The sequence below is a fragment of the Sinohyriopsis cumingii genome, chromosome 5, assembly GCF_028554795.1.
Source record: "Sinohyriopsis cumingii isolate HCF-2022 chromosome 5, ASM2855479v2, whole genome shotgun sequence".
Taxonomy (NCBI): Eukaryota; Metazoa; Mollusca; class Bivalvia; order Unionida; family Unionidae; genus Sinohyriopsis; species Sinohyriopsis cumingii.
Genome location: NC_142965.1, coordinates 138,091,299 through 138,116,599, shown reverse-complemented (window position 1 = coordinate 138,116,599; position 25,301 = coordinate 138,091,299). Strand labels below are relative to the sequence as shown.

The 25,301-nt window shown below is 33.5% G+C and overlaps 1 protein-coding gene across 2 annotated transcripts; it reads right to left on the bottom strand.

The window, feature by feature from the left end:
* Window positions 1-14,307: 14,307 nt before the first annotated feature.
* LOC149800343 (uncharacterized) lies at window positions 14,308-24,735 on the bottom strand. Of its 2 annotated transcripts, XM_089959951.1 has the most exons (9): window positions 24,444-24,733; window positions 20,317-20,407; window positions 20,003-20,028; window positions 19,421-19,519; window positions 18,660-18,767; window positions 17,033-17,234; window positions 16,097-16,180; window positions 15,323-15,424; window positions 14,308-14,806 (listed from the first exon to the last, which is right to left on the bottom strand). In XM_089959951.1, exons 2-9 carry the CDS (start codon window positions 20,383-20,385, stop codon window positions 14,528-14,530), a joined length of 969 nt encoding a protein of 322 aa, XP_089816077.1. In that variant the 5' UTR covers window positions 20,386-20,407; window positions 24,444-24,733; the 3' UTR covers window positions 14,308-14,527. The 2 variants fall into 2 exon arrangements, with proteins under 2 accessions (XP_089816077.1, XP_089816078.1); XM_089959952.1 differs by lacking the exon at window positions 15,323-15,424 and having other exon boundaries at window positions 24,444-24,735.
* Window positions 24,736-25,301: the final 566 nt, after the last annotated feature.

The following is a 25,301-nucleotide window of genomic DNA, read 5'->3' as shown; positions in this document are numbered from 1 at the left end:
TTTAAAAAAAAATTCCACTAACTTGCGCTGCTCCCAGCTTTCAAATAAATGTTCTCTGCCCATTTCAGAACTTCATTATCTGATTTAGAATGTTGCTTTTCAATTACTGTTCATTATATTTTCATGAAACAACTTGAGTTTTTTTTTCAAAATGCACAAATGTCAACCAAGCTTGAACAGACAAGCGCACGTACGAGTCTCCTTGATGATTATTTTAAATTTATTTCCTTGGCTTTTCTATTAATGTTCATTATATTTTTCATGACATAACTTTATTTTTTTCCTTCAAAATGAACAAATGTCAAACACGATTGATGATTATTTTAATTTTATTTCCTTGAACGGTTGAAAATTTTAGAGTATACAATTTGGAGAAATATCGATGTTAGACACACTATGCATGTATAGGACATTTGTGGCTCTCACCTATCTGTCTGTCTGTCTGTATGTCTGTCTTCTTTCATTTGGTGCATGGGTATGTGTATCCTCGAATGAATGTGTGTTCGCATATGTATATTAATCACATAGACATACTTCTTGTTAAAAACGAGTATAAAATGATGCTAAGTTAGAAAGAGTGACTGATAGATAAAGACAACAAATATGAATATTTGTGAGTATCCATTTATTATTGACTTGTAGAGTATGTTCTTACAAGCAGTCTCTTTTTTAAATCATACTGTTTACAATTTTACATCCGGTCACGTGGATCAATATTGATTTAAAAGGCGAACCAAAGTAATATGACGGAATCTGTGAAATAATTGGATTTTTAAAACTTACATATTTTGATGCAAGGAAAGTTAAAAATAATTAAACTAATTTTAAGAAGGTTGTTCTATATGAATTTGCTGGTTGCAATCAGAAATGTTGTCTAAAGACCCCAGCAAATTTGAGAGTTATTACGTGTCATCATAAGCAAAGAAAAATCATGTTGAAAGTTATTGCATGTACCGTCCAATATTTGATGTTTCAAAAGTCAAAATGAAAATAGAAAAAAATAAGTCATGGGGCATGTTATTTAATCTGAATATTGTGCGATATTTACACCCAAATATGAATAAATATTCCGTCTGCATTAATTACTCATTTATCGTTATGATAGCTAATGTAATTATTGCTTTGTTAAGTTCCTCTGAATACATTAAAATACTGAGTTCCATTTAAAATAAAAAAATTTAAAAAAATTCCGGTTTAAAATATTCAGCATTACAAATCAGCTGACGTATCGTATTCGTGTTATAATTTTCTTATCGAACTTGTGTTATTACTTTCTTAACACGTGTTATAAACGAACTATTAGCATTACGAAAACAACTGAGTAAGAAGGATATATGAACATATAAAAAATGCAAATTGTTGAGATTGTTTTCGTTAAAGTTATATAACCAAAAATATGCAATAAATGTTTAAAATCGGAGAGCAGAGTGAAATGTTCCTAAAAATGCATCTGAAATTATGGGTAATGAATTTATATTATCAGGTATGGACAGTGTATTTAATTTCTTTATTTGATATCATTTAAGTATGGAAAGTAAATAATAGTTAATTATCTGATATAACGTAAGTATGGATACTGAAACTAATTATCTGATTTAATGTCTTTAATTATTCTCCTAGTATGAACAAAACATGTTTGGCATATATAGTTGATTCATTGGTTTAACCATAATGATCTGTTGTAGTACAGCTAAGATACCTTCCTTTGTTGACTATGTTTCGCTAACCAAGTGTAGAACGGTGAACTACCGGAACTGGAAATTTTTTGTGGGCATGCGTATTGGAGGTAAGTGAGGTAATTTTAGGTGCTACGATCAGTAACTCCGTTGTAACCGTGAAACCCCTTATACCTAAATTTTCCTCTAGTTAATGCAAGACCACAGATAAACCAAACTGCCAACTATCTATCAACCGCACATCTGCGTGTTTTGGCTTCATTATGTTTCCGTACTACCAACCGTTCACGCCTTAGAACACATATGAGTACTCCCTAACAATGGGAACTATTTTAACTCCGCCACCTTAGGCCAGTCAATATATGCTTTCCAGGCACATTTCGCCAATATAACTGCACCATATTCGCCCACATGGTGACATAAACGGTGTCTGCCAAGTCCCTTTTTTATTTATTCCCTTGTGTAATTTACCGTTTAATACCGTAAGTACTGTCCTTGCAGTCACGCTACCAATGTATACCACTAGATTTTAATATGGACTATTTTACGACAGGGACATTCATTCGGTTGTGGTCGGAATTCACAACTAGTGAACAAGGACATCGTGAAAACACACTAACACTTCACTCCGTGACGTTTGCTCCTAATAATTAGCTCATTAGTTCGGGCTAGGAATATTTCCATGGCGCCTAATTCCAATAATCACACAAGTAATCACACAAATCTAAGAATTGCTTAAAACGGAGCGCTATAACCAAGCGCACATACTCTAAATTTACTACAATATTGACAGTTCATTTAAGTCATTATTCTGCTCTCTCTCTCTCTCTCTCTCTCTCTCTCTCTCCCACCCCTTTGGACGGCTTGACTAACACATTACCATCATTCATAGGTCCAGAGACATCATCGTATGACACAAACGAAAATCCCCAACGCTCGTATTTTCATGGATTTTCGCCAGTAAGAGAGAGAGGGGGGACGGGAGCAACCATTTTGACATTTTTATATTTAATAATTATGAATCGTTTTTTAGACCATTATAATAGGTTTAAGAAACAACAATAAAGGATTAAAACACAATACACATTATGTCTGCCTCGTAACCGACACATTTAACATATAGGCCTAGTTTCACTGGTTATTGCAACATTGATGTTATGAACACTGTAGATAGATCCCAAGGAAAGCGTAAACATACCGTTACCACGAACCAGATTACTGTAGGTTACTTCGTACAAGTTAATTTTTAATGTTTTCGTCCAGCGCAATTTGTTTTTCTTTCTCACTCCATAATTGTGTTTATATTGTCATTTGCACATGCGAGGGGAGTGGAAGAAAGCAACGATTCCGATGCAATTGTGTACCATTTTAATATCATTTAGAAAACAGGGACTATTGATACTTTTTATTGTTATTTTCATATGTCATTTATGAATATTGGTATATCACTTTGCTTTATTCCAACACTTTAAATGCCATGTTATATATATATATATATATATATATATATATATATATATATATATATATATATATATATATAATGTCACAGAGCAAGAGTTAACATATGCTGATTTGTACATTAATTCCCATGTACACTTAATTTCTGAGCTAGTTTAGTAGTGAAATTGACACTTAATTTAAAGGTGTATTAAAAGTATGGAACTGCAATCGTTACACATACAGAACGCCCATTCCACTAAATGTGTATGCTTCGTTCATTGACTTTTAAAGCGCACACATGCTTATTTTATTATCTAACAAGTGTATTCATGCCTCATTTCGTTCTGAATTTGAAAGAGAAATCTTCTCTATTATAGCAAATTAAGTTTGATAAAATAGACGATCACACAGACGGATCGCATTTATATTATATGGAAATATAGAAGACTAATATCACTTTATTATAATAATATAAAACGTGTACTTTCATTTTAAGAAAATATAACATCTTGTAACATAATATAAATAAACTTATTAAGAAAAAGATATAAACCGCAAGAAAATTATTAAATATTATCTTCTTTACAATGCATATCGTTTCCTAGTTGAACTGATGAAAGTCAAAGTAACAATGTTTTATGCTTTGTGATTTATTTTTATTCACAATATGTAATAGATTATAGAATTTCAAAAGTGATTTGAACTTGTGAACTTTTTACAGTGATAAAAAAATATCATTGCTATTATTGATGATTGTATTTATGCAATTAATATACCAGATCAATTGACAGTAATACGTAATCAAATGAATGATCTTATATCAAATACGAATTTCACCTAACTACTGAGATATCAAGCATCATGTTTGATATCTTACTTTTGTTGTTTTATCTTGTCGAATGGTTTGCAAGTTGCAGGCTAAGAACGATGTAATCTTAAAACAATGGAATATATTCCTAAGGTTTATATCTTATAAATAATTGATCTGTATACATTAATATGTAAACTCAGTATATATCCAGGTAAAGACCTTAGTTCATTGCATTTTTATGATGCCATATATTATTGAAATATAGTTAATAATTTCTGAATAAACTACATAGGTATGAAGACATACGATTTAATGTGAAACTGACATAGATTAATTTCAACTAGTGCAGTGATTCCGAGTAACAATTTTGTGATAGATGATTTTGTAAATATTGTATCATATATCTCTTAAGATAATAATAATAATAATAATAATAATAATAATAATAATAATAATAATAATAATGATAATAATAATAAGAAGAAGAAGAAGAAGAAGAAGAAGAAGAAGAAGAAGAAGAAGAAGAAGAAGAAAAAGAAGAAGAAGAAGAATATCGTCCGCACATATATAAACATTTGTACGCCCTCAATATATCTGAAACATTCTTTATTCTTATATAGTAGGCAACAGTTTGGATACGGTTTTATGACAGCTACCCCATGCGTACGGAACTCTTGGGATCGACTTTCGACACAGGACCATTCGTGTATGTGTTTACACCAGTCAATTTTAAGCCAGTATATATATATATATATATATATATATATATATATATATATATATATATATATATATATATATATATATATTGTTTTTGTGTCCCGTAATTCATACTCACTTTCTTTACTTAAATTGTGTGTTTCTAATTTATTTCGTGCTAGAAATATTGTATCACACGATTTTATCAGCATATATTAATACCACACTCTTACAACAAAAATGTCACTATGACCTAGATTTCACATTATACTGGCCCAGGTTAAGAGTTTACGCTTGGATAATGACCGCATGGGCTTTTTGTATCTTGAATACACGATGTCATACATGCAATGTGTAAACTCGGGGAGTGAATTAATCTTGACAAGTACGGCACCATCATTAATGAAGTAGGTAATTAGGGACCCATATTTCACGCCTCGTTGACTTGGGATGCATTTCAAGCTTTAAATTTGTTGATCAAACCTTCTTAAGGTTCGACTCTTCAAACTAGATTAATGTATATATCGTTTATTAGAACCATACCATTAAACAAATGACGGTCACAGTAACCTTGCGACCGCACCTTTGTCATTCATTCTAAATGCTGCTGTATCTGCCAGTACCCAGGAAAACCACATATCGACTCATCCTGACCTTTAAAAAGTTTCACGAGTCCCGTCCGCAGGAGTTAGGCCCCAGAAAACCGAGATACGTTTATCAATGCTGGTCAGCCTACGTCGTCTCTTGCTGCAGACAACACACCAATGGAATAAAGGGAGTAAAGGAAGACGATACGAAAGTATAACCCACTGTGTTAAAATCAGTACCCACTAACTTAACTGAACAGTGCCACTGGCATCATGTTTTTGCGGTTACTGCTGAGAATATCAGAAAATAGCATCATTTCTCTTGAATGGATGTGGCTCGTGAGGTACATATCCTGAAGACAATCGACATTGGCACAATAAATCAACACAGCAACAATCATGTAAAAACAGATGGAAGCTGGCACATACACCAGGATACACACCGGGGTAGCTTGACCGAACTCTGTCGAAGACGAAAACCAAATTAGATGATAGTCTACATCTCGAAACATTTCCGTTTACAATACGGCATACTATTTTACAACGAATAGGTAGCCTATTCCATGCTCGCAATCCTTCATGATCTTCAGGAAACAAAACAGTGTTGTTTTAAAATGTAGGGAAATGCAAGACGTATGTAAATGTTTGTCAGATACTGTATCTAGTGAAATTGAGAAGGTAAACGAACATGTTAAAATGACAGATATTTGTCTGTGGGACCTGATAAACCTTCATTGAACTATAAAATGTATGTCCTAGATACTAGTATGTAGCTGATGGCTGACCTATTACACACTTTGTTGATGTTGCTAAACTGACACCAAAAGATGCAGACGTATCTTGAAAGCAATTGACATTGGTCTTGACAGTATCGATATATCAACTGCAGTACCGAATGAGACAATTCAATAACGTGATTTTGATGGGATAGCTATCACGCACGTGTATAAAGGAGTTTCCAGAAACTTGAGGAGAAAATTAGAGGAAGCTAGTTAATATATACTGTGTGGCACTAAACCTTGAACTGGAAACATTAGACACAACTATAAAGGTTCATTACCTTTCAAAACTTGAAGAAACAGTATGAAATGTTTACAATTTCAGTTATTACTCTACTAAACAGCAGAGAGATATAGATGAAATTTGCACAAGCACTAGAAGAAATATCAATATCTCGAACTTGATCAAAAGAGAACATATGGATAGCCAGTCGGCACAGAGCACCTATTTGTAGAGGACAAATCATACCGAATCCGTGGGCATCATCCCGCATATTTTGGCAAGGGAATGTACAGAAACAAACACATGGCCATATATAAATAACTATGCTCTGAAAGATTTGTGAGGTTTATTTACTTCATTATATAAATAACCAACACTCATTCTGACGTAAACAAGAGTTTTCAAGTAGACGCACTTACAATAAATGACGGCGTAACAAAAACGGAGGTCGGTTTTCTATATGTGGAGGATCTTGAAACTCTTCACTGTAAAGGCCTCTCAATGTAATGTGCGCTTTTTGTGCGAAAGAAAATAACTCAAAAAGTAAAAGTTACAAAGCATCTTATAACTCTTGAACAACTTACAACTTGTAGTTCACTGTTGCAATGGATTACACAAGCAACATATCATGAATAATTAACCCAGGTGAACGAATATTAAAAATGACCTCTACCGATCACTGCCATCTCACTTCTGTTTGCATGGTTTCGAGTCTCAGGCTCGTTCATTTTGGGTTTGTGAGAAAGATTGCCAGTAGTTCTTCAGCCATGATTTATATTAGCCGCCACGTATGGTCTATCATGCTCTGACAATTGCCTTTAAACCGAACATAACAACAACGATCTGAATCATTGCAAGAAGTTAAAATAATCCAGCTCGTTTGATAGCTGTGGTTCAGTTAAAGGTAAGGTTAAACAGTCAGAGAGGCTTCAAACCAAATAATCCAATGAAGTCTCTGTAAATTTCAAATGCAAATAATTATTCTCAATACCAGTCTTCTTATGTTGCTGGTGACGCTACTGCTGATGATGATGATGATGATAATGATGATGATGATAATGATCGATATCTGCACTAGAGATCACACCTGATATTGTACTATAATACTCAAATATTGACCTTATTGCACATGTTAGTGCATACTCAGACTCTGGCTAACAGTGTATACATAACTTTGCCAGAAACAAGCTCATTTTTGGTACGTTGTCTCATGTTGTTTGTTACAAGATTTTTTATGGTGTATTACGATGAGTAAACATGATAACAGGGATTAGTAGCTCTTGCAAATTACTCGCCCCAGGGACTAGTCCTTAGAAACCAATTGCCTGAGCCCCGACCTGTAATCGTGCAAATTAGTGAGGTGACAAATCTTGATGAGTATTAAGTAAAGTTTCATGATAAAAGGGATGTATGATGATAAACGTTTTTAAAATTTACATAAAATGCACACGAGAGAGCAATATAACGAATTGTACTTAAAAAATCACGCACCAAAACATTCGAAAATATTTACTGAAAATACTTTAGCATTGTCCTACGGTATATAATCACCAATTTATTAAACTATTCAAGAAAATAAAATTTATTAAAAGCGTTTGATGTTATTATGTACAATCAGGTGATCTTCAAGACGTGGAATACGTATATCATTTCTACTTCGAAACTTTGAACAAGCTCTAATATATTTTATTTAGCTTTGCTGAATAACCCAAATTATGTAGAACATATGCATGGTAAATTAAAACCTTTAATACAAAATCCTACTTTTTTAATGTCTCCGCCAACGCAATCGAAATGTGATACAATTTGTTAGCGAGACGAAATGATTTGCTAGTAATTTAAATAAGCCTTTTATTCATGTGTTTCGAATCATATGCAAACAAATTTGTCTTATTTGTGAACATTTTTAGATTTATGTTCTTAAGATCTAATATCTATTTCTTTAAAAGGACATACTATACAAATAAGTTGTTGCAAAACTACTGCGATCCATTCTTCTTATATTGCTTTGTATATTAGTCTCATCATCTATTAACATTGACTCACCTAGAGTCAAATGTTTATTTGATTTTTTACTTGCACGGATTTAAATGTATAAAAGTCATCGTCCATGCGTTGCAATGGAATTCCATCCGGAACTCTTGTGGATGCACACATTTTGATCAGCAAGTATTAGTTGCAAGACTTGGTGCTAGGAGGGAGACCGACATAGTCTGCACTTATTCTGCTAAATGGTTCTTCAAATGCAGGAATAGGTTGCAAGTGAACGTTAGGTATCCTCTGATTAGGTAATCTTACCATATACATGTGACAAGATCGACACTACCCATAGACATCACTTTCGATTTTCGGCCTATAAACTAATTCAAGATTGTATGATCATTCTGACACCTAAATAATCACTCAAGGGAACTTCTTGGGCCAAATTAAGAATTTCGTGTCGACATGACTTCGGAACAACAACACGAATGCAGAACGACAACTTGTCACCTGCGAGTACGCCAGGCGGTCTCTGTATTCTCATAATTATCCCATTTTGAACAAAATGACAAATTAGGACTTGTGCTTCTTATGAGCCATGTGAAACAAACAGATCTCATGATCGTGTTCCTGTTCGACTATAAGTGTTGGTATGAAATAAACCTGATTCGAATAAAGATAATGTTTTATCAATATCTATTGTTTGTTCAATACAAGAAAAACATAAGTGACCAAAGACTGTAGCAGTTAACGAACGTGTTTTATGATCAGTATCATAATCAAGAGCTCTTTCTTCCATAGCTCCAGTAACTACACAAGCAGGATTCAAATCAGGGATTTCATTCTCAACATGATCACCTTTTTATCTTAGCAACGTTTGTCAGTTACAAAAAGATTAACCACAGCCTTATATCTAGCACGGTAATTGCCTTTTTTAATAAATAAATAGCCTCGAAAGGCAAAGCAGTCACAATTGTAACACTCTTGGTTCCTGAGATTAAGTCTGATATCAGATTTATATAGTGGAGAGGAAATAACAAAGCCGCACTCTACCCCTTGAATATGAACACTTTCACTAGAAGAAAACTTTTCAGACAAAGGCAAAATAAATGGGTCAAAATGACTCTGTGAGGCTCACATGTCTGTTAATATTTTAAGAGGGATCGGTTTGGCAGAATCACAAATAAGTGATATAGAATCTTTCAACATGAATGGCTTATAATTCTCTACAATTAAAATCAGTCTTGGGTTCGTATCACCCAACCAGTGTCTTGCTTTCAAATGAAGCAGCTCTACTTGACAACTTTGATATAAGATCACTTGGAATAATTTTGTTATTATTCTGTAGTTTAATTTTCAATCTGTCTGACTCTGAAATAACGTGCCCTTTCTTATTACAATAAATACATAGAGGAAGAGATAAGGATTATTGTTTGTGCCGTAACGTAGCTCATTTCGATACTCTCCTAAGCGTCAAAACACATTACTATTTACAGACAAAGAATGTTATGAACAATTCCATATGTCAGATCCTCACTGACCTGTGCATATTAACGATGTTTTCACGCCTACACAGTAATAAGACAACTAAAAGTGATGTTCACATTAAACTATATATTGATGTGCATCAATCAAAATCAATATGTTGTTAAAGTTTGTTGTCATGTTTATTTCTCTGACTGGTATTTAATTTTATTTCGAAAACATGAGCAAATAATTAACCAACAAAATAGTATATTCATTATTAAAATGGAGAAGAAAATAACACATTAGGATAGAAAAGAAAAATCACATTCTTTGATAGTAGATAAGACATCTTAGATACACACATAAGTTGTCATCCACTGAACCGTGTCCTCCATAATACGCCAAACTCGGACACCGTGCTCAAGGTTAACATTACCAATGAACAGTATCGGCTGCAAATCGTTAGTATTGCTTATCTTTCATTCCTTAAATCAAGGTGCGGTTTTTACATTGTGAGTGCTCATGATTAATTAATATTCTTTGTAGTGTATGCACAAAACGTTTAACTATTTTTAAATTCAGCTTTCATGGCATTATATTCCCTGTGCTATATCACTGTCTTATTAAGTTGGTGCAGTTGTTTTAGTTTCTAGTTGTCAACAGTGATCTTTGTTTTGTTTTTTCAGCCTGTTTATTACCACTTGTTTCCTTGCATATAAGTACAGGAACTAGTTTGCAATATTAATGTATGTCTCGCAGTAATATCTTTGCCACTTGCAGGGATGAAATAGGGGACACTCCTGTGCGATAAACAATGCTGTAAGATGACTGAAGGAACGATATATATATATATATATATATATATATATATATATATATATATATATATATATATATATATATATATATATATATATAATTGTATGTGTGTGGTTGAAATAGGAAATATGTAAATTTAATAGCTACAATATGGCCCGATATATTCATTCGTGTTAGTAAATACTATATAGAAAGACAGAGCTTTTAATGATATTTAAAGAATAAAGAACACTACTTCAAGTGATATAAACGACAATCTGTACACCTTGAAAAAAAAAACATATATATAGTCATTTGCATGTGTTGTTAATAAATAACAAATGACTTAAATTTTAGCTTGCCAGAATTGCCAAGTTGATTTTTCACCATCGACGTCATTCGACTTTATATGTGGAAAAAATAGAACGTTGGATACAGCATGCAGATCAATGATATTATGATAGCTATCTTAAAGAAGATTTGCACAGAGAGAAATTATTGTTGAGAAGCATTCATATACCATATTCATATTTTTTTTATAATGTAACCTCCCATATACACTATGCAAAGTTTTTATATATGTTAATGTGGACAACTTTTGACAATGTAATTGGTCGCTCACTTTGTATTGTATGGTATTATATGTGTGTTTATGTGTGTATATTTGTCACACAGGGACAGACAGAAACAGAGACAGAGATTGTGTGTTAGACAAACCCTATTTCCTAGGAATCAAACAAAGAGGAGTTATGATAATGGTCAAGACTTCAATAGACTTCAATAGACAACATTTGTATAATTTCTTTACTTTCTTCGTTTCAAATTATAACCTAGCCATAATAGAACATTAGAGACAAGACAAGGGCGATACTTAAAGTATTGCGCATGGTTATCTGTGTATCTGACAGAGTGAGAGAAGGATACACAGATATAAAATGTGAACAGGACATAACTTGGCGAAATATCCAGTTTTAAGACGGTGTACAGTAAATTGTAAGACGTCAAGCCATAACACAAGAGCAAAACGACGACAAAAGAATTTTGAATTAATTACCGTCTTAAATTTCAACTAAAGCTATTTAGTCAATCTATTTATGAACCTTTCTTAGACTTAATGAAACGATGCATACATATCTTGGTGAAAAGCAGATCTGGTAAAGGATTGTGTACATAACTTGCAACTAGCGAAAAGAACAGCTGGTAAAGTAGTGTAAACACAACTTGTAACTGCCAACTTAATACCCTTTTCACAGGTAAGGAGCAAAGAGCATTATAGTTTACAGGATGCCTACTCAACAAACAGGTGTTTCATCTTTACATTTCTAAGTGTACATAACCTTCATGAAGTAAAAGCTGTTACATATAAAGTCACAGCTCTGTGTACGTGTAGTACACAGACTTCCTAACGATCAAAGAACTTCAAAAATGGGACATACGGTACAAAAACCATTGCGAACATGCGAAGTAGGATATCACGTGTAGTGTCGGCCATTATGTACAGGTCTACTCTGTATCGACCTTAGGCAAGATAATAGGCCTGTATAATTTGCAACAGGTATTACGGGTAAAATATCGTCACTCATATATATCACTCAACGTAACTTTACTTGTATCGTTATTTTCTGAGATCGACTAGTGCTGAACCTAGCACTTATAAAAAGCATAAGAAGCATGTAACATCAATAAAATACGGATAGGAAATGTGCATTCCAATTAAAGATATAATCTAAGGTATATACTTTGAAATAGTATTGCACCATATGGCACCATATGATGGGCCCTTAGCAGTTGCCCAGTAGGTGTAATTAACATTAAACAGGAAATAACAAGGTACACGGATTTGTTTCCCCTGTTACAGATCCTTTTAAGAAGGTCTTTCAGGACGCAACACGATTGAGAAATGCGGACACTAGCAAAGGCGAGTATTTTTTGTGCTGTATTGAATACAGTGAAAAATTTTGCAAAGCACATGCCATATAATGCATTCACTGAATTTCTTCTTACAGAAACATAGACCCTTCACTAGGGTTAATTTATAACATATTGCAAGATATGGTATGGAATACGAAACAATCTCTACTTATATTAGGACATCGTGATAACTGGATCTTGGCTTCAACTATATATATTATCTTTCGGGTAATATATATTTCTTCTTTTCCTTGGAAATACTTATGGTTTTCTTTACTTCCCTTCTTCACATAACGTTAATCTGTGACGCATTGTTCAAAGGGGATACATGTCTCCAGGATGGAGTTGCTTTTCTTGATACAGATTATTGTGACCCTTTGTATGGTGGTTTGGGGATTAGGCATACAATTCGTTTCCCAACTACATAATACTTTAAAAAAGTATGGGTCATATGAGTAAAATAACCGAAATTTTCACTTTAATGCTTGATATTCCAGTATTTGAGTCATGCAAATATACCGAGAATTCCAAGGTCGTTATCATACTGAAAAAAAAAGAAGTTATACACGCTCATCTTATTGGAAGAACTGATGATCATGGATTTACCTTCCAAGTATCAGTGACCATTACCCGTTCTTCCTGATGTAAAATCTCTTTCTTTGATGTGTATGATTTTATCCAATTTGTGTATGACTTATATTGCAAATCCATCCAGTTTTACTGATTAGCTGGCAAACTGATTAGTGTGCTTGTTCTCTCTGTCTGTATATGTGTCTGTGTATGTGTTGTAGTCTCGTGCGATTTGCAATCATATGGACATGATGAATTTAGCATACATGAATAATCGTGAGAAAATAACCCCTTTTATTAATAGAACTTATCCCCAGCTGAATTGTTGTCTGTACTGCTTTTTAAAGAGATTACTAATGTTATATGAAACACAGGTTATGTCTATTTTTATCAATCCTGCACGCCTGAAAATGAAGTTTGAGGACACACTGTTTTGTTTCTATTCACAACTGCACGCAACTAAAGAGATTTTGTAACAGAGCAAACAAATTTATGTTGATATGGTATGCACCAAATGCTGTTAATGTGAGAAACATGTCTGCAAATCTGATTTATCTCAAAGCAAATATATATATACGATGTCATTGATCATTTTTCAAAGACTTTAATTCTTCTATATCAGTTTACAATTGTTTGATAAGGAAAATAATTTACATTAATTTATATCAAACTCGTAAGCATGACACTGATTATATAGGTTGTAATGCGGCAAAATTTAAGCATGTCAGGTTAATATAATTTTCGATCAATTATGGCTTCTGCCCATTTGTAGTAATCAGGAATTGGTAACCTTAATAATTTTCGATTTGAGTTTATACGAAAACGACTCAAGAACCAATACATATGAGTAAGCTTAATTGAATAGGTTTTGTCTGTATATTTCCAAATATAAAGTTATTTTTATTTCGGATGATTAACTTTACAAAATAACTGATTTATTTTCTTCTTTATTCTATTTTGAGCAAAAACAAATGCTACATTTAGACTCGCCCCGCATAAGTTCGTTGTCAAAACAGGTCAGTACGATTGAAGATCACGATATCTCAGGAAATATTATTTAGCATCACAGCATAATAATAGTCATACGATGGCAATTTAAAGTGAAGTTCTAAAAGTGTTCTAAGAAAAACCTGTCCAAGTCTTTAGAAAGATCATCCCTACAGAGATCGAACCTGGGTCCTCTGGATACAGCGCCAATCTCCCTGCCCAAACGCACCAACCTCAATATCACCTCGACCAACTACACATCCCAAAAGAAAGAATGAAACATGGCCGCTGATATGACGGTCGAGTACGGAGCCAGCAATTAAACTAATAGAAAATCTCTCCTGATTAATCTGACAGCATGGACGAGAACGCATGATAACACAGAGTGAAATAATTTATTGAGAAAGAATATTATTATAAAGGTGAAATATTTTTCACTTGTTCTTACAGAGATTCGAGCCTAGGTCCGCGGGATACCTCTTTTCCACTTGGTAAAATATCATATACTGTTGAACCATACTGTTTAGTATATCAGGCATTACCGTAGGAAAATAAAATATCCTCTCTCTCTCTCTCTCTCTCTCTCTCATAAAAGTTCAGTTTTCGGTGGTTCCTTGCGCTACTCCCTTTTTCATTACTGGACCATTTTCATATTGAAATAAAATAGGCCAAACCACGTAAGACACATGTGTTCCTGAGTTGGTGTAGCTTGTATACAAACCGTGGTCGAAAACGTCTTCTGTTTTCGCTGAAATGTACATCGATGGCAATTTGACGCACATCAGCCAGCAAACTTTAATGCACTCTGCAATGTAATCTTGACAGGCAATGCACACGTCTGAACCAACAAAGCTTTGCAAGGAAACCCCTATTTTCTGTAAAACATAATGCATATCCAAATACTGGCATGTTACAAATTTACTTCTCGAATTAGTATGTCGACTATATAGTTATATATATGTGGTAGTAATTTTAGCGGTGTTCTAAAATTGGCTTATTTACTAAAATTTAATGTTTGCTTTCCATTGGGGAAATTTTTTACAATACAAAATATAAATCCATATATATTCGTGGCTGTGTTTAATATTAGCTCTCTTAAAATTTCTGCAGATACTATATGGATGAAAATTCGTATAGTAAGTCAGAACAGGCAACTAATTTTTCATCCATCTCAAACGAATATCCCCGGAGTATTTGTATATATATATATATATATATATATATATATATATATATATATATATATATATATATATATATATATATATATATAGATAGATAGATAGATAGATAGATAGATAGAACATAAAGTTCCAATAACGACGAAAAAATATCTTGTTTAATAACTTTCAATGAAATTAAAACTTATATAAGAGACTCTGTCCACTTACTCTTTTAACAACATCCATGATAAGGTCATACTTCTTGGCTCTAAAGCTGAACAGATTATGCAAGGACTCTTGAATCATTGATTCGTGTTTGTGATCTACGACCTAGAAATTATTGCATTGAAATACAATTCTATTCATACATAGATACAGAAAGCATAATAAATATTACTTGTATTCTCTACGTAAATATGAACAAAGGTTAAAGTAAAAGAATCAAAAGTGGATAATCTACCAGAGGATATAAATACGTCTTACCAAAATTCAAATTGAGCTGTAACATGATTGTCATAAAATTAAGCACTGTTTGGCTGCACAATTACCAGATGTATTTTTGTAAATATTCCTAAGTGGGGTATATTTTATAACTGGTCTGGTTAAGTATACCATGCAATTCTGAGTCAGTTCTTTAAGTGCACTAAATTTAGTTATATTAACAAGCTCACCACTTGTTCAGTAATAGCGCCTATTTCTCCTTTATGTGTTACCAGGAATTTATGACGAGCGGCAGGGGACATATTTTCATGCAATTTATTCACGTTTCTGCTAACAGTCTTTTGACAATTAGTTTAACCTAAATATATTTACATCCAAATTGGCACATGTCTCAAACCTATATTATAATTAATCATTAAAGCTTGGAAAAAATAAGTACAGTTCAAGTTTGTACAGTGAAGAATTCTCGAAACAACAGTGAAAAGAACTATCCAACAGTCTAGACATAGTACAGTAGCTAGTGCATATTTCCTTTCAAAATACATTTTATTTAAAACCTACCTCCACTCCGGTAAAGACAGAGACAGCTTTCTCTAGCTCCGTATTTTGGTACTCCGCTTCACCTCTACATAATTCGTACACCTTCTGGAACACAATGTTACAAATAAGATCTTAGCATTTTTATTGATTAATTTAATCATTTTGTTTCCTTGGTTCCGGTATAAAGAAATACGGGTCTAAGAACAGTTTCTTTGTCTTTTTAATTGGTGCGTGAAAGTGACAAATTCAAAGGAAACCACCAGTCAGAGACAGAGGGGTGGAATGAAAACTACTCGTGAGAAAATACAAAGAAAGAGACAGAGAGATATAGCGCCCGTGTTTTGATCAGGTATACATTCAGGAAAGTAGTTTCCACGATGTCCAAAAGCACCGACTGGAATTTTAAAGTTCCTTTAAATATCTAAAATGGATTTAGGTTAATGTGCTTCTCGTATTGTTGTGCACAGATGTCTTTACCATTATTTCGAACAATTTAAATGGAAAAAAGGATCTGACTGGAAAGGTTTCTCTCAACTGCGTTCAAACAGGGACAGGAGCAGTATATATAGTTTCAGCTACCTACGTGTGCCAAGGATTGATATGGAATAAAGTGGATCCACGACCCTTAGCTAGTGAAGATGAGTAAAACTGAGATTTTAATTTTCTCACATAAACCTTCAACATAAAGTAAGTACAACAAAAATTCATTAACCAACGAGGAAATATTGGAAGCAATGCAAGAAGCTGAAAGATGAATGTAACATATAAACATTTCTGCATCATGTGTGCACATGACATTATTTCAACAGTTGGAATGGGTTAATCCGACGAAAAAAGGGACCTGCATATCAGTCGTGTTTCTAACTTAAAATATTTGTTTGCATTCGAATATACATTACAACACAGAGTTCGTGTAAGCGCAGTTTTAGAAATGTATTTAAAAATATTTTATTTTACCAAAATTATCTTCAGTAGAACCTTTATAGCCTCATCCTCCGAGTGGTCAAAGCTTTCACACAACGCTTGGAAACTATTTGTCCATTGGTTGTCGTATAGTTCTGAAAACTGTTCTACCAGTTTGTCTGGACGATTCGGGTCACTGAGGTCCGCAATGTTAGGATTACCGTCCGTAAGCTGGACGGAGCATATCTGACTGAGCCTGGAATATCAGTACAACATTTATTTACAACAGTGAGCGCTGTTTAGATATGTATGTAGATAGGGATATAGTTGTTGTTGTTGTTGTGGGGTTTAACGCCATTTGTCAGCACACGATAGGCTATACATGGCGGCCAGTATTAATGGTGGAGGAAGAACCCAGGAAAACCCCGGAAAGAACCACCGACCCACGAGAAGCTACTGGCAAGCTTTCTCACATACCCACATTGGCTGAATCTTAGACTCGAACCGCCGCAGACAGAGGTGAGATGGCAGTGATCCGTAACGAAGAGCGCTTTAGACCACTCGGCCACTCGGGGCCCCAGATAGGGATATAGCGATAGACGGAAACAGAAAGAGAAACAGAAAAATGATATCACAAAGCCATCTTTTCAGTTATATTTTCTACACCATTTCAATTATAAAAATTACATCAAATCGCAGAAATATATACTCAAGCAAAATAGATCTTGTGTATATAAGATTAATAGGTTTGAAATAACGCTAATTAGTTTTCTTATAAAACGTCTAAGATACTGATAGACGTACTTACGTCAATTTTATTTATTTTAAAAATATGCTTCACGTATTTATTTGTGCTTTCTATTCATCTTTCTTGTATCTTTGTTGTCTGGAATTAAGCTTATTATGCTAAATAGAGTAACACACAAAGCTGATTGTATACAACTGTTTAATATCTTGAAACTACAATGCCATTGTTTATGTACCGCACTCACTTGGTTTAAAGATTTGTCATTTATCGGCATATGTCTTTATCATTGTGAGTATGTGTGTTCGTTTGTATTTTTAACGTAGTGTTAACAATCTGAGTCATATCGCTGCAATGTCTGCAGTGCGGCCGTCTGTAGTGATGTCTATCAATGGGCCATCATGCCGGAGACATGTGACATCATGTCCCACCCAGTCACATTACTCTGACACAAGGCCAAGCAGTCCTAACCCTAATGTTGAGCGCCAAGAGGGACAGGTGGTTGCACCATTTTTAGATGTCTTTGGTATGATTCGGCCCCGACCTTCCGCACCCAAAGCGGACGTTCTAACTACTTAGGCCCGAAACGAAGTCCATAATCACTGCATTACGGCGCATTTATATCTGGAAATTAATATGACTCTCACTATGAACTGCACGCACGTCGCTTAAAGGTTTGTTATTTCTCTGCGGATGTCTGTTTCTTTGCAAGAGAATAATAAGTGAAATTAAGAAAATTAACTGACATGATTCTATATCAGACGTTGTCATTTATAGGGTTTACAGAGCTTTATTGAAGTAGGTGTCACTGTAAATAATGTACACTACCTGGTGACAAGAGTTTTTATTGAAGTAGGTTTCACTGTAAATAATGTACACTACCTGGTGACAAGAGTCTTTATTGAAGTAGGTTTCACTGTAAATAATGTACAATACCTGGTGACAAGAGTCTGTTTTTCTGTCTTCAGATCCTCGACTAGTTTTTCTAATTCCGATACTTTAGATTTGTATTGTGTTAGTTTCTCTTTCTGATCACGAACTTTTCTGTAATGAAGACTGAATTTGTTAAATACTAAAATGGTTACGATTTTATGCAAGGTAAAATGATTTAACAGAGATTTAATGAGTATACTGTCAGATTAACAATATTATGATAATATCATACAATAAGGTATATAAAGCTAAAATTCATTTCAAGATTATATTTGCGTCTGATAGACAAACTGTATGTTTTCCCTAACTATAATAATTTTTTTATTGTCCCACCTCCTACTACAATCATCTTTTTCGGCTCATGGTGTTACAAAACATCAGTTAAGAAGCAAAGCTTGTATTTTACAGGAAGAACGCTGAAACGAGAACAACAATCGGGTTTGCATAATCTGAACGTTTTTTCATATTTATGTGATATTCTTTAAAAGCAAAACATAAGCATTATATATATATATATATATATATATATATATATATATATATATATATATATATATATATATATATATATATATATATATATATGTGTGTGTGTGTGTGTGTGTGTGTGTGTGTGTGTGTATATATATAAACATACATACATAATTGAATGTGTCGGTGTGTCTCTCAAATTGCCTAAATGTGTTTAAACAGTGTTTGTGTATACATACACACTATGCAAGTGTGTGTGCATTTTATACAGGTTTACGGGTGCAGATACAAACTTTTGTTTTTCTTCCGCTTTATTCTGAGCTTGTACCAGTTTTTCTTTCAAGTTTCTTATTTCGATCTCGCATTCGTTAACCTGATGCTTCAATTCGCTCCTGCAATGAAATAATATGGATTATATGAAGGCTGTCTTAATTTATTCCTCTCTTCCACCAACAGCTCGTTATTGTGCTCATGCTACGATACATATAGCCTTAGATCCATCGAGACAGTGCCGTTGAAATTCAAAATCAACAAGGTTTATACATGTGCCTTTTCACCCAGAAGAACAAATCAACCTCGGAGTGTAATGATATTATACTGACAATTGAACGTTCTGTGTTTCAGCATTCTGACAGGATTGTCTCGTTTTGGTTTCCCTATTTAACCGCGATGTAAACACAACTGACACAAGAGTCGCTTTAAGGTCCATACCAAAACTGTTCAAACAACAGTTACGTAATATATGAATTTTGAATGTAAGTATCATACAGTTTACCAAGAATTACATAATTGCAAACTGATGAAATTTAACGACCGTATAACTGTCCTTAGCATTCCACTGAAGTTCAAATAAGCATAATAATATTATTACTCACACCGATACATTGGACTCTGCAACAGCCTGCAACGAGAATCAGAATGTATTATGCAAATTAAATAATAAATAATATAAATATACTAAACAAAGGTATGTCTAATGTGTAACATGATGTATCAATGTGCTTGTTATTCATCGGACGGATAGCCAAATGCCTCATCCATAATTTTGTTTCGTAAAACGTCATTTGATATAAATATAATCATCATTTAGTTGTTTTAGTTGTTCGTTTAAATGGTTCATATACGATACCAGTTATAGCATTAAAGTCATGCAAACCTAGAAAATATTCTGACAATTACATACATTTACCTTTGGGATAATATGCTGTCTTTCCACATCGTAACTGTGTCTTGAACGACCCAATGGACAACAACCCATGACTGATTGAAAGACGATGATGCTAGAAGACAAGATATCAAAATAATCATATGACATACAGGATCGAATTCAATAAAAGTGATAATTTCACGAATATCAATTTACAATGCATGTTTGGTAAATTTCATCTATATATTCAACCCAATAAGACTATTTACCATACATCATTGATAAATCTAATTCCTATTTTCAACCCAATAAGATTTTAACGAAAAGTACGAATAACATATTAATTAAAATTGATAATCTGTATAGATGGAACCTGATACGTTCACAATGTAAATGGTTCTATATCAGCAAAGCTAACATGTATTTTACACCGAATTAGCATGTCCAAAATAAAGATGTCCAAATGTGTCGCCAGATCCACCTTCCCATGCCAAATATCGACAAACGCAGATATAAAGCATGCCATTATTAAATGCGGAAAATAAAATTAAAATATGTTTCGGGAAAGCTGACAAACAACTTCGTCTCTGCAGTTTAAAACCGAGATAAAATAACCTACTTAATACTGATATCTGGTTGGCGATATTTATTCATTTATATATTGACTTACAAAGTAAAACCTTAGTGTTCCCTTAGATAATATTGTAAAATCAAAAGGGGAATGCAAAAGAGTTAAACATTAAGAGTGATGGCACATTCCATATTGTACTAAAATATTTTGAACTTTGCACTTTGCATTTATTGTCATAATTCCTGTTATTGGCGAGAATTACACTTTCTGACGCATACTGAAACACTGAAGAATCGCTTAAGAATATATAACTAGCCACCGATGGGAACATTGGTATGGAATTTGAATTAATTGAAACGAAAACAACAGTGATTTTCATATCACTTAGGCTTGAGGTTCTAGACATAAATTAGGTTTTGATAATAACATCTTGAAACTTGTTCCCAATGTTTAACAAGATGAATTTAAAAACTGTCTGATTAAAGAGTTTAAGAATTGTTATAGCAAGACGTAGGGTAAGACCCAAGTAAACCAAATGTATTCACTATATACAAAACGTGTCGAGCGATGTGTAGCCCGAACGTTAGAAGAATGGAGAAGAGTGAATTCTACCTTCGTTTAATTGATTCCTAGCTTTAAAAACATCACTATGACTCTTTCTATAAGTTTTTAGTCATGATGAACAATAAAAATAACAACAACAAATCTACTGCTACTACTACTAATAGAAACAATAATAATAATAATAATAATACTATTAATAACAATTAATAAAGAGGCCTTATCACTAAAAGGTGAGACAGCAATGACAAACATGTAGAATGGTGTTTGAAATATGCACGTTTGTTTGTTTTGATGTGAAAGTAAAGATAAACTAAGAAATCAAAACAAAAGTTTACAAAAGGGTCCACATTTTCTTAAACTTGTCTCCTCTGTTAGTCACCTTTCTATAGGATAAAACACAATTTTTCTAATCGATAAGATTTGTGACTTTTTATACACAACATGTTCTGTATGTACAATATTTGAAACCAAATGTAGGATGTGATACAGTTCTTATAAGGACATCTTTTTATGGAATTTAAAATATAGATCGTAAGTTTGATTCCATTCCAGAAGTAATTTCCAAAAGTGATCATTAATTGTTCCGTTAGTTATATTCCGTCCTTTTAAAAGGCCAATTTCTTATTATCACTTAAATTAATATTACATAAAACTGGCTTTTGGCAATATTTATCTCTTGAAAAATAAATTTAAAGCTAATCAGTTGTGTTATTTTGAACAACGTTTAGCCAAAACAAAAGAGTTGGTAAATTAATTTGCTTCAATTGGACTGCCTGGAACAAGTTTGATATTTGCCATTTGGGTTTCGTATCCTCGTTCTTATCACATATTTACAAATCAATGTATTCTCTGTTATTTCCCCAAGGGGTGAAGGTTAGCCTGAGTATTACATGGAAAAAATTTCCACTGTAGCAAAAGAAATCAATTTTGTGCTTTCCACCTAACTTTTATCTTTGAGATAAGAGCAAAGTACTTGATAAAATTATTAGTTCGTGTTGTTTCTTTTATTTTATCAGGAAACTGTTAAATAACTACAACACCGTTTGTTTTCCACCTCTTGTATGATTTAAAATTGTCCATAGTTAGTAAATTACGAATATCTTCAGACAAGGGTACTGGTACAGTCGATGGCTAAATTTTCCATCGTATCAAAGTATAAATAGCATAACGCAAAATGTAATTGTAATTGTTTTAGAGATTTGTTTCAACTTGGTATTTCTAATTTAAATAACAGAATACCTCCAAAGTGTCAACATATTTTTTAAAAACAGTTTTTTTTCTCCATAAACCATCATCCTTTAGTGATAGTCGGCTAAGCCAAGGAAGTTTATATATATATATATATATATATATATATATATATATATATATATATATATATATATATATATGTCTGCTACACACGAGTGCATATAACACCGATTGAGTAACATCATTTTTGGTGATGTGTGCTTAGTCGTGAGGGAATATGGGCTCGTGTGTGCAAGTAAGGCGATGGGTGCTGTTTACCCGCGGACCTGGGTTCGAATCTCCGTAGAGTAAGAATTAAAAATTCTCTAACCTGTATGCATACCCCAAATGAACCCGCGGACCTGGGTTCGAATCTCCGTAGAGTAAGAATTAAAAATTCTCTAACCTGTATGCATACCCCAAATGAACTTGAAAAATAATGGGGCCAGATCATTTCTACATGGGATGGAGGACTTGGAAGGGCATCAAAACGATGAACATATTTTGGCAAAATCAAGTATCGCATTAAAGTAATATTTCCAGTAAGGGATACATTTTGTCTGCTGCACCAGCCGAACAATTTCTTTACTTCCTTCAACATTGTCGAATACTTAGGTTCTGCCAGTCCTCCAAATTCAAACAGACATCTACTCCCAGTAATATAAAACTGGTCATTGACTAGTTAATATCAATTCCTGGCCATATTTTATTCATCATAATCCTTTTATGAATTCCAGATAGCTATTGATTTAAAAACGTTTCGGTACAGACCATTTGTCACGGCAGTCATTTAAAATCTGCATAGCTGTCTTCAAAGGCACATTACAACAGTCTAATAAAACAAAATACATAATGTTGTTTTTCCAGACTGGCTATGTGATTTTGCTTACTTTACCAAACTCCTGTTTTATTATCGCTAATATATGCGTATTTTGTTCACCTTTGAATAGGGTAACAAGTGGCATAACAAAAAATGTATTAGTTTCATGTCAAACCTAAGGAATGATAATGTATTATCGTGATATGAATCTGTTTTAATAGAAGCAATACAGAAATGGGATACTGCAGTTTGATTGCAATGTGTACAAACAGAATATCGCTCATGAATAGAAAGGAACAATCCACTTATTTGTGTCTAGAAGTATGTCGCGTACTGCGAAGAAATCGTTTGGGATGAAAATCATTTCCCTTAAAGTAGCCCCTGTTGTTCCGTGTTAAGCGTTTCAGGGTCGAGACGAAATCCTGTGTTATTGCGAATACTGCGTTGCATCAGCTCTCAATGACTGTTGTTATCTGCACCTTGGCAAGATATGTTACTCTAATTAACTCGACTCGATATAACACCATGTTGTAATGTAACATAAACACTTAAATCTAATCCTCTGGTTTAATGCAAGTAGTCCTCCTACATGTACAGAGATACACAACAGAGCTAGCATAGATTCTATATTGCACCGGACAAGCATACATCTAGTTGTAAAATATTACATACTGCGCCTGACAAAACTACTACAAACCGTACGAGATTATATATTGCGCATAACAAACCTAGTTCTAGTTGTTGTATATATTCGGGTAATAACATAGTTTAAAACTGTCTACCGCTGTCCATTTATAATGTACAATAATATGCAGGGACATGGCGTTTCAAAACTAGTGCAAACGTGTAACCCAATCCAACTGTACCACTTACGGAAATAAAATGTTTCAACTGAATATATAATTTCAACGATAACATGATAATTATGCATCATTAATTGTCATTGTTGTTGCACTACTTCGCTTATAGTTACACTAGACTTACCTATGTTGCAAATGCTGATGACAACTTGAACAAAACGCCTGATTGGAATCCTCGCCACACTTTAAGTATTTACATCATCATACTTCATCTAGCTAGCCCAGTGAACGAAACAAAGAACGTGAAATGTGTATATTACTTCCTTGTACTGAGATGTTCACTTAGGAAATTATATATTTCAGTTACACAGTTGCTAACTTTTGTGTGAACAAGGCAAACATTGCACGTTCTAGTGAACAAATACTAGTCTACATGTAAAAGCATTTACTATATTCCTACGATCGTAGCATGAGGGAAGTAACTCAGTACAATGTACAATTTAAGCCACTCGAATTTTGACCCTGCAACAACTCAACGTTGAATTGATTAATACACTATTTCAAGTGAATAAACATTACGAAAAGCACGTTCAAAGTTACTATCCACTCCATAGCAGTATAAGTGACATTGTTATATGCTTTTGAAGCGTTGTTTGCTGTCTATTTATATTTACTAGTTTCAGCCACCTGTAGTTGAAGATGTAGGGCAGATGAGCCGTTGATTCCCACGATGACATGTTGGTTGTCTGTGCTGAAGGAAAAATTTCATATCACACTTCCCCTCTAGCTAGTGATGTGATACACGAACATCATTAAGACATTTAAAACAAAAATATTCGGTCACAAGACCTTCATTAGTCGATGGTAATAACAGAGTTGGAATGAATTAGATTTTAAATGAAATGTTGACCCTGCTGAAATATTGATTATATGTTGTACTTCACAATTAAACCGGATGGTAGCATAAACAGCCATCTGCTTTATTCCAAGTTTTATGTTATTATTATTTTTTTTTAAAACCTAATCAATAATTTCTAGCGGC

Coding starts and splice junctions, on each gene's coding strand:
- LOC149800343 (XM_089959951.1), bottom strand. CDS start 20,385: ATGGGTTGTTGTCCATTGGGTCGTTCAAGACACAGTTACGATGTGGAA. Junction 20,029..20,316: donor GACAGCATATTATCCCAAAG/GTAAATGTATGT, acceptor TTCTCGTTGCAG/GCTGTTGCAGAGTCCAATGT. Junction 17,235..18,659: donor AAACAGACTCTTGTCACCAG/GTATTGTACATT, acceptor CTGATATTCCAG/GCTCAGTCAGATATGCTCCG.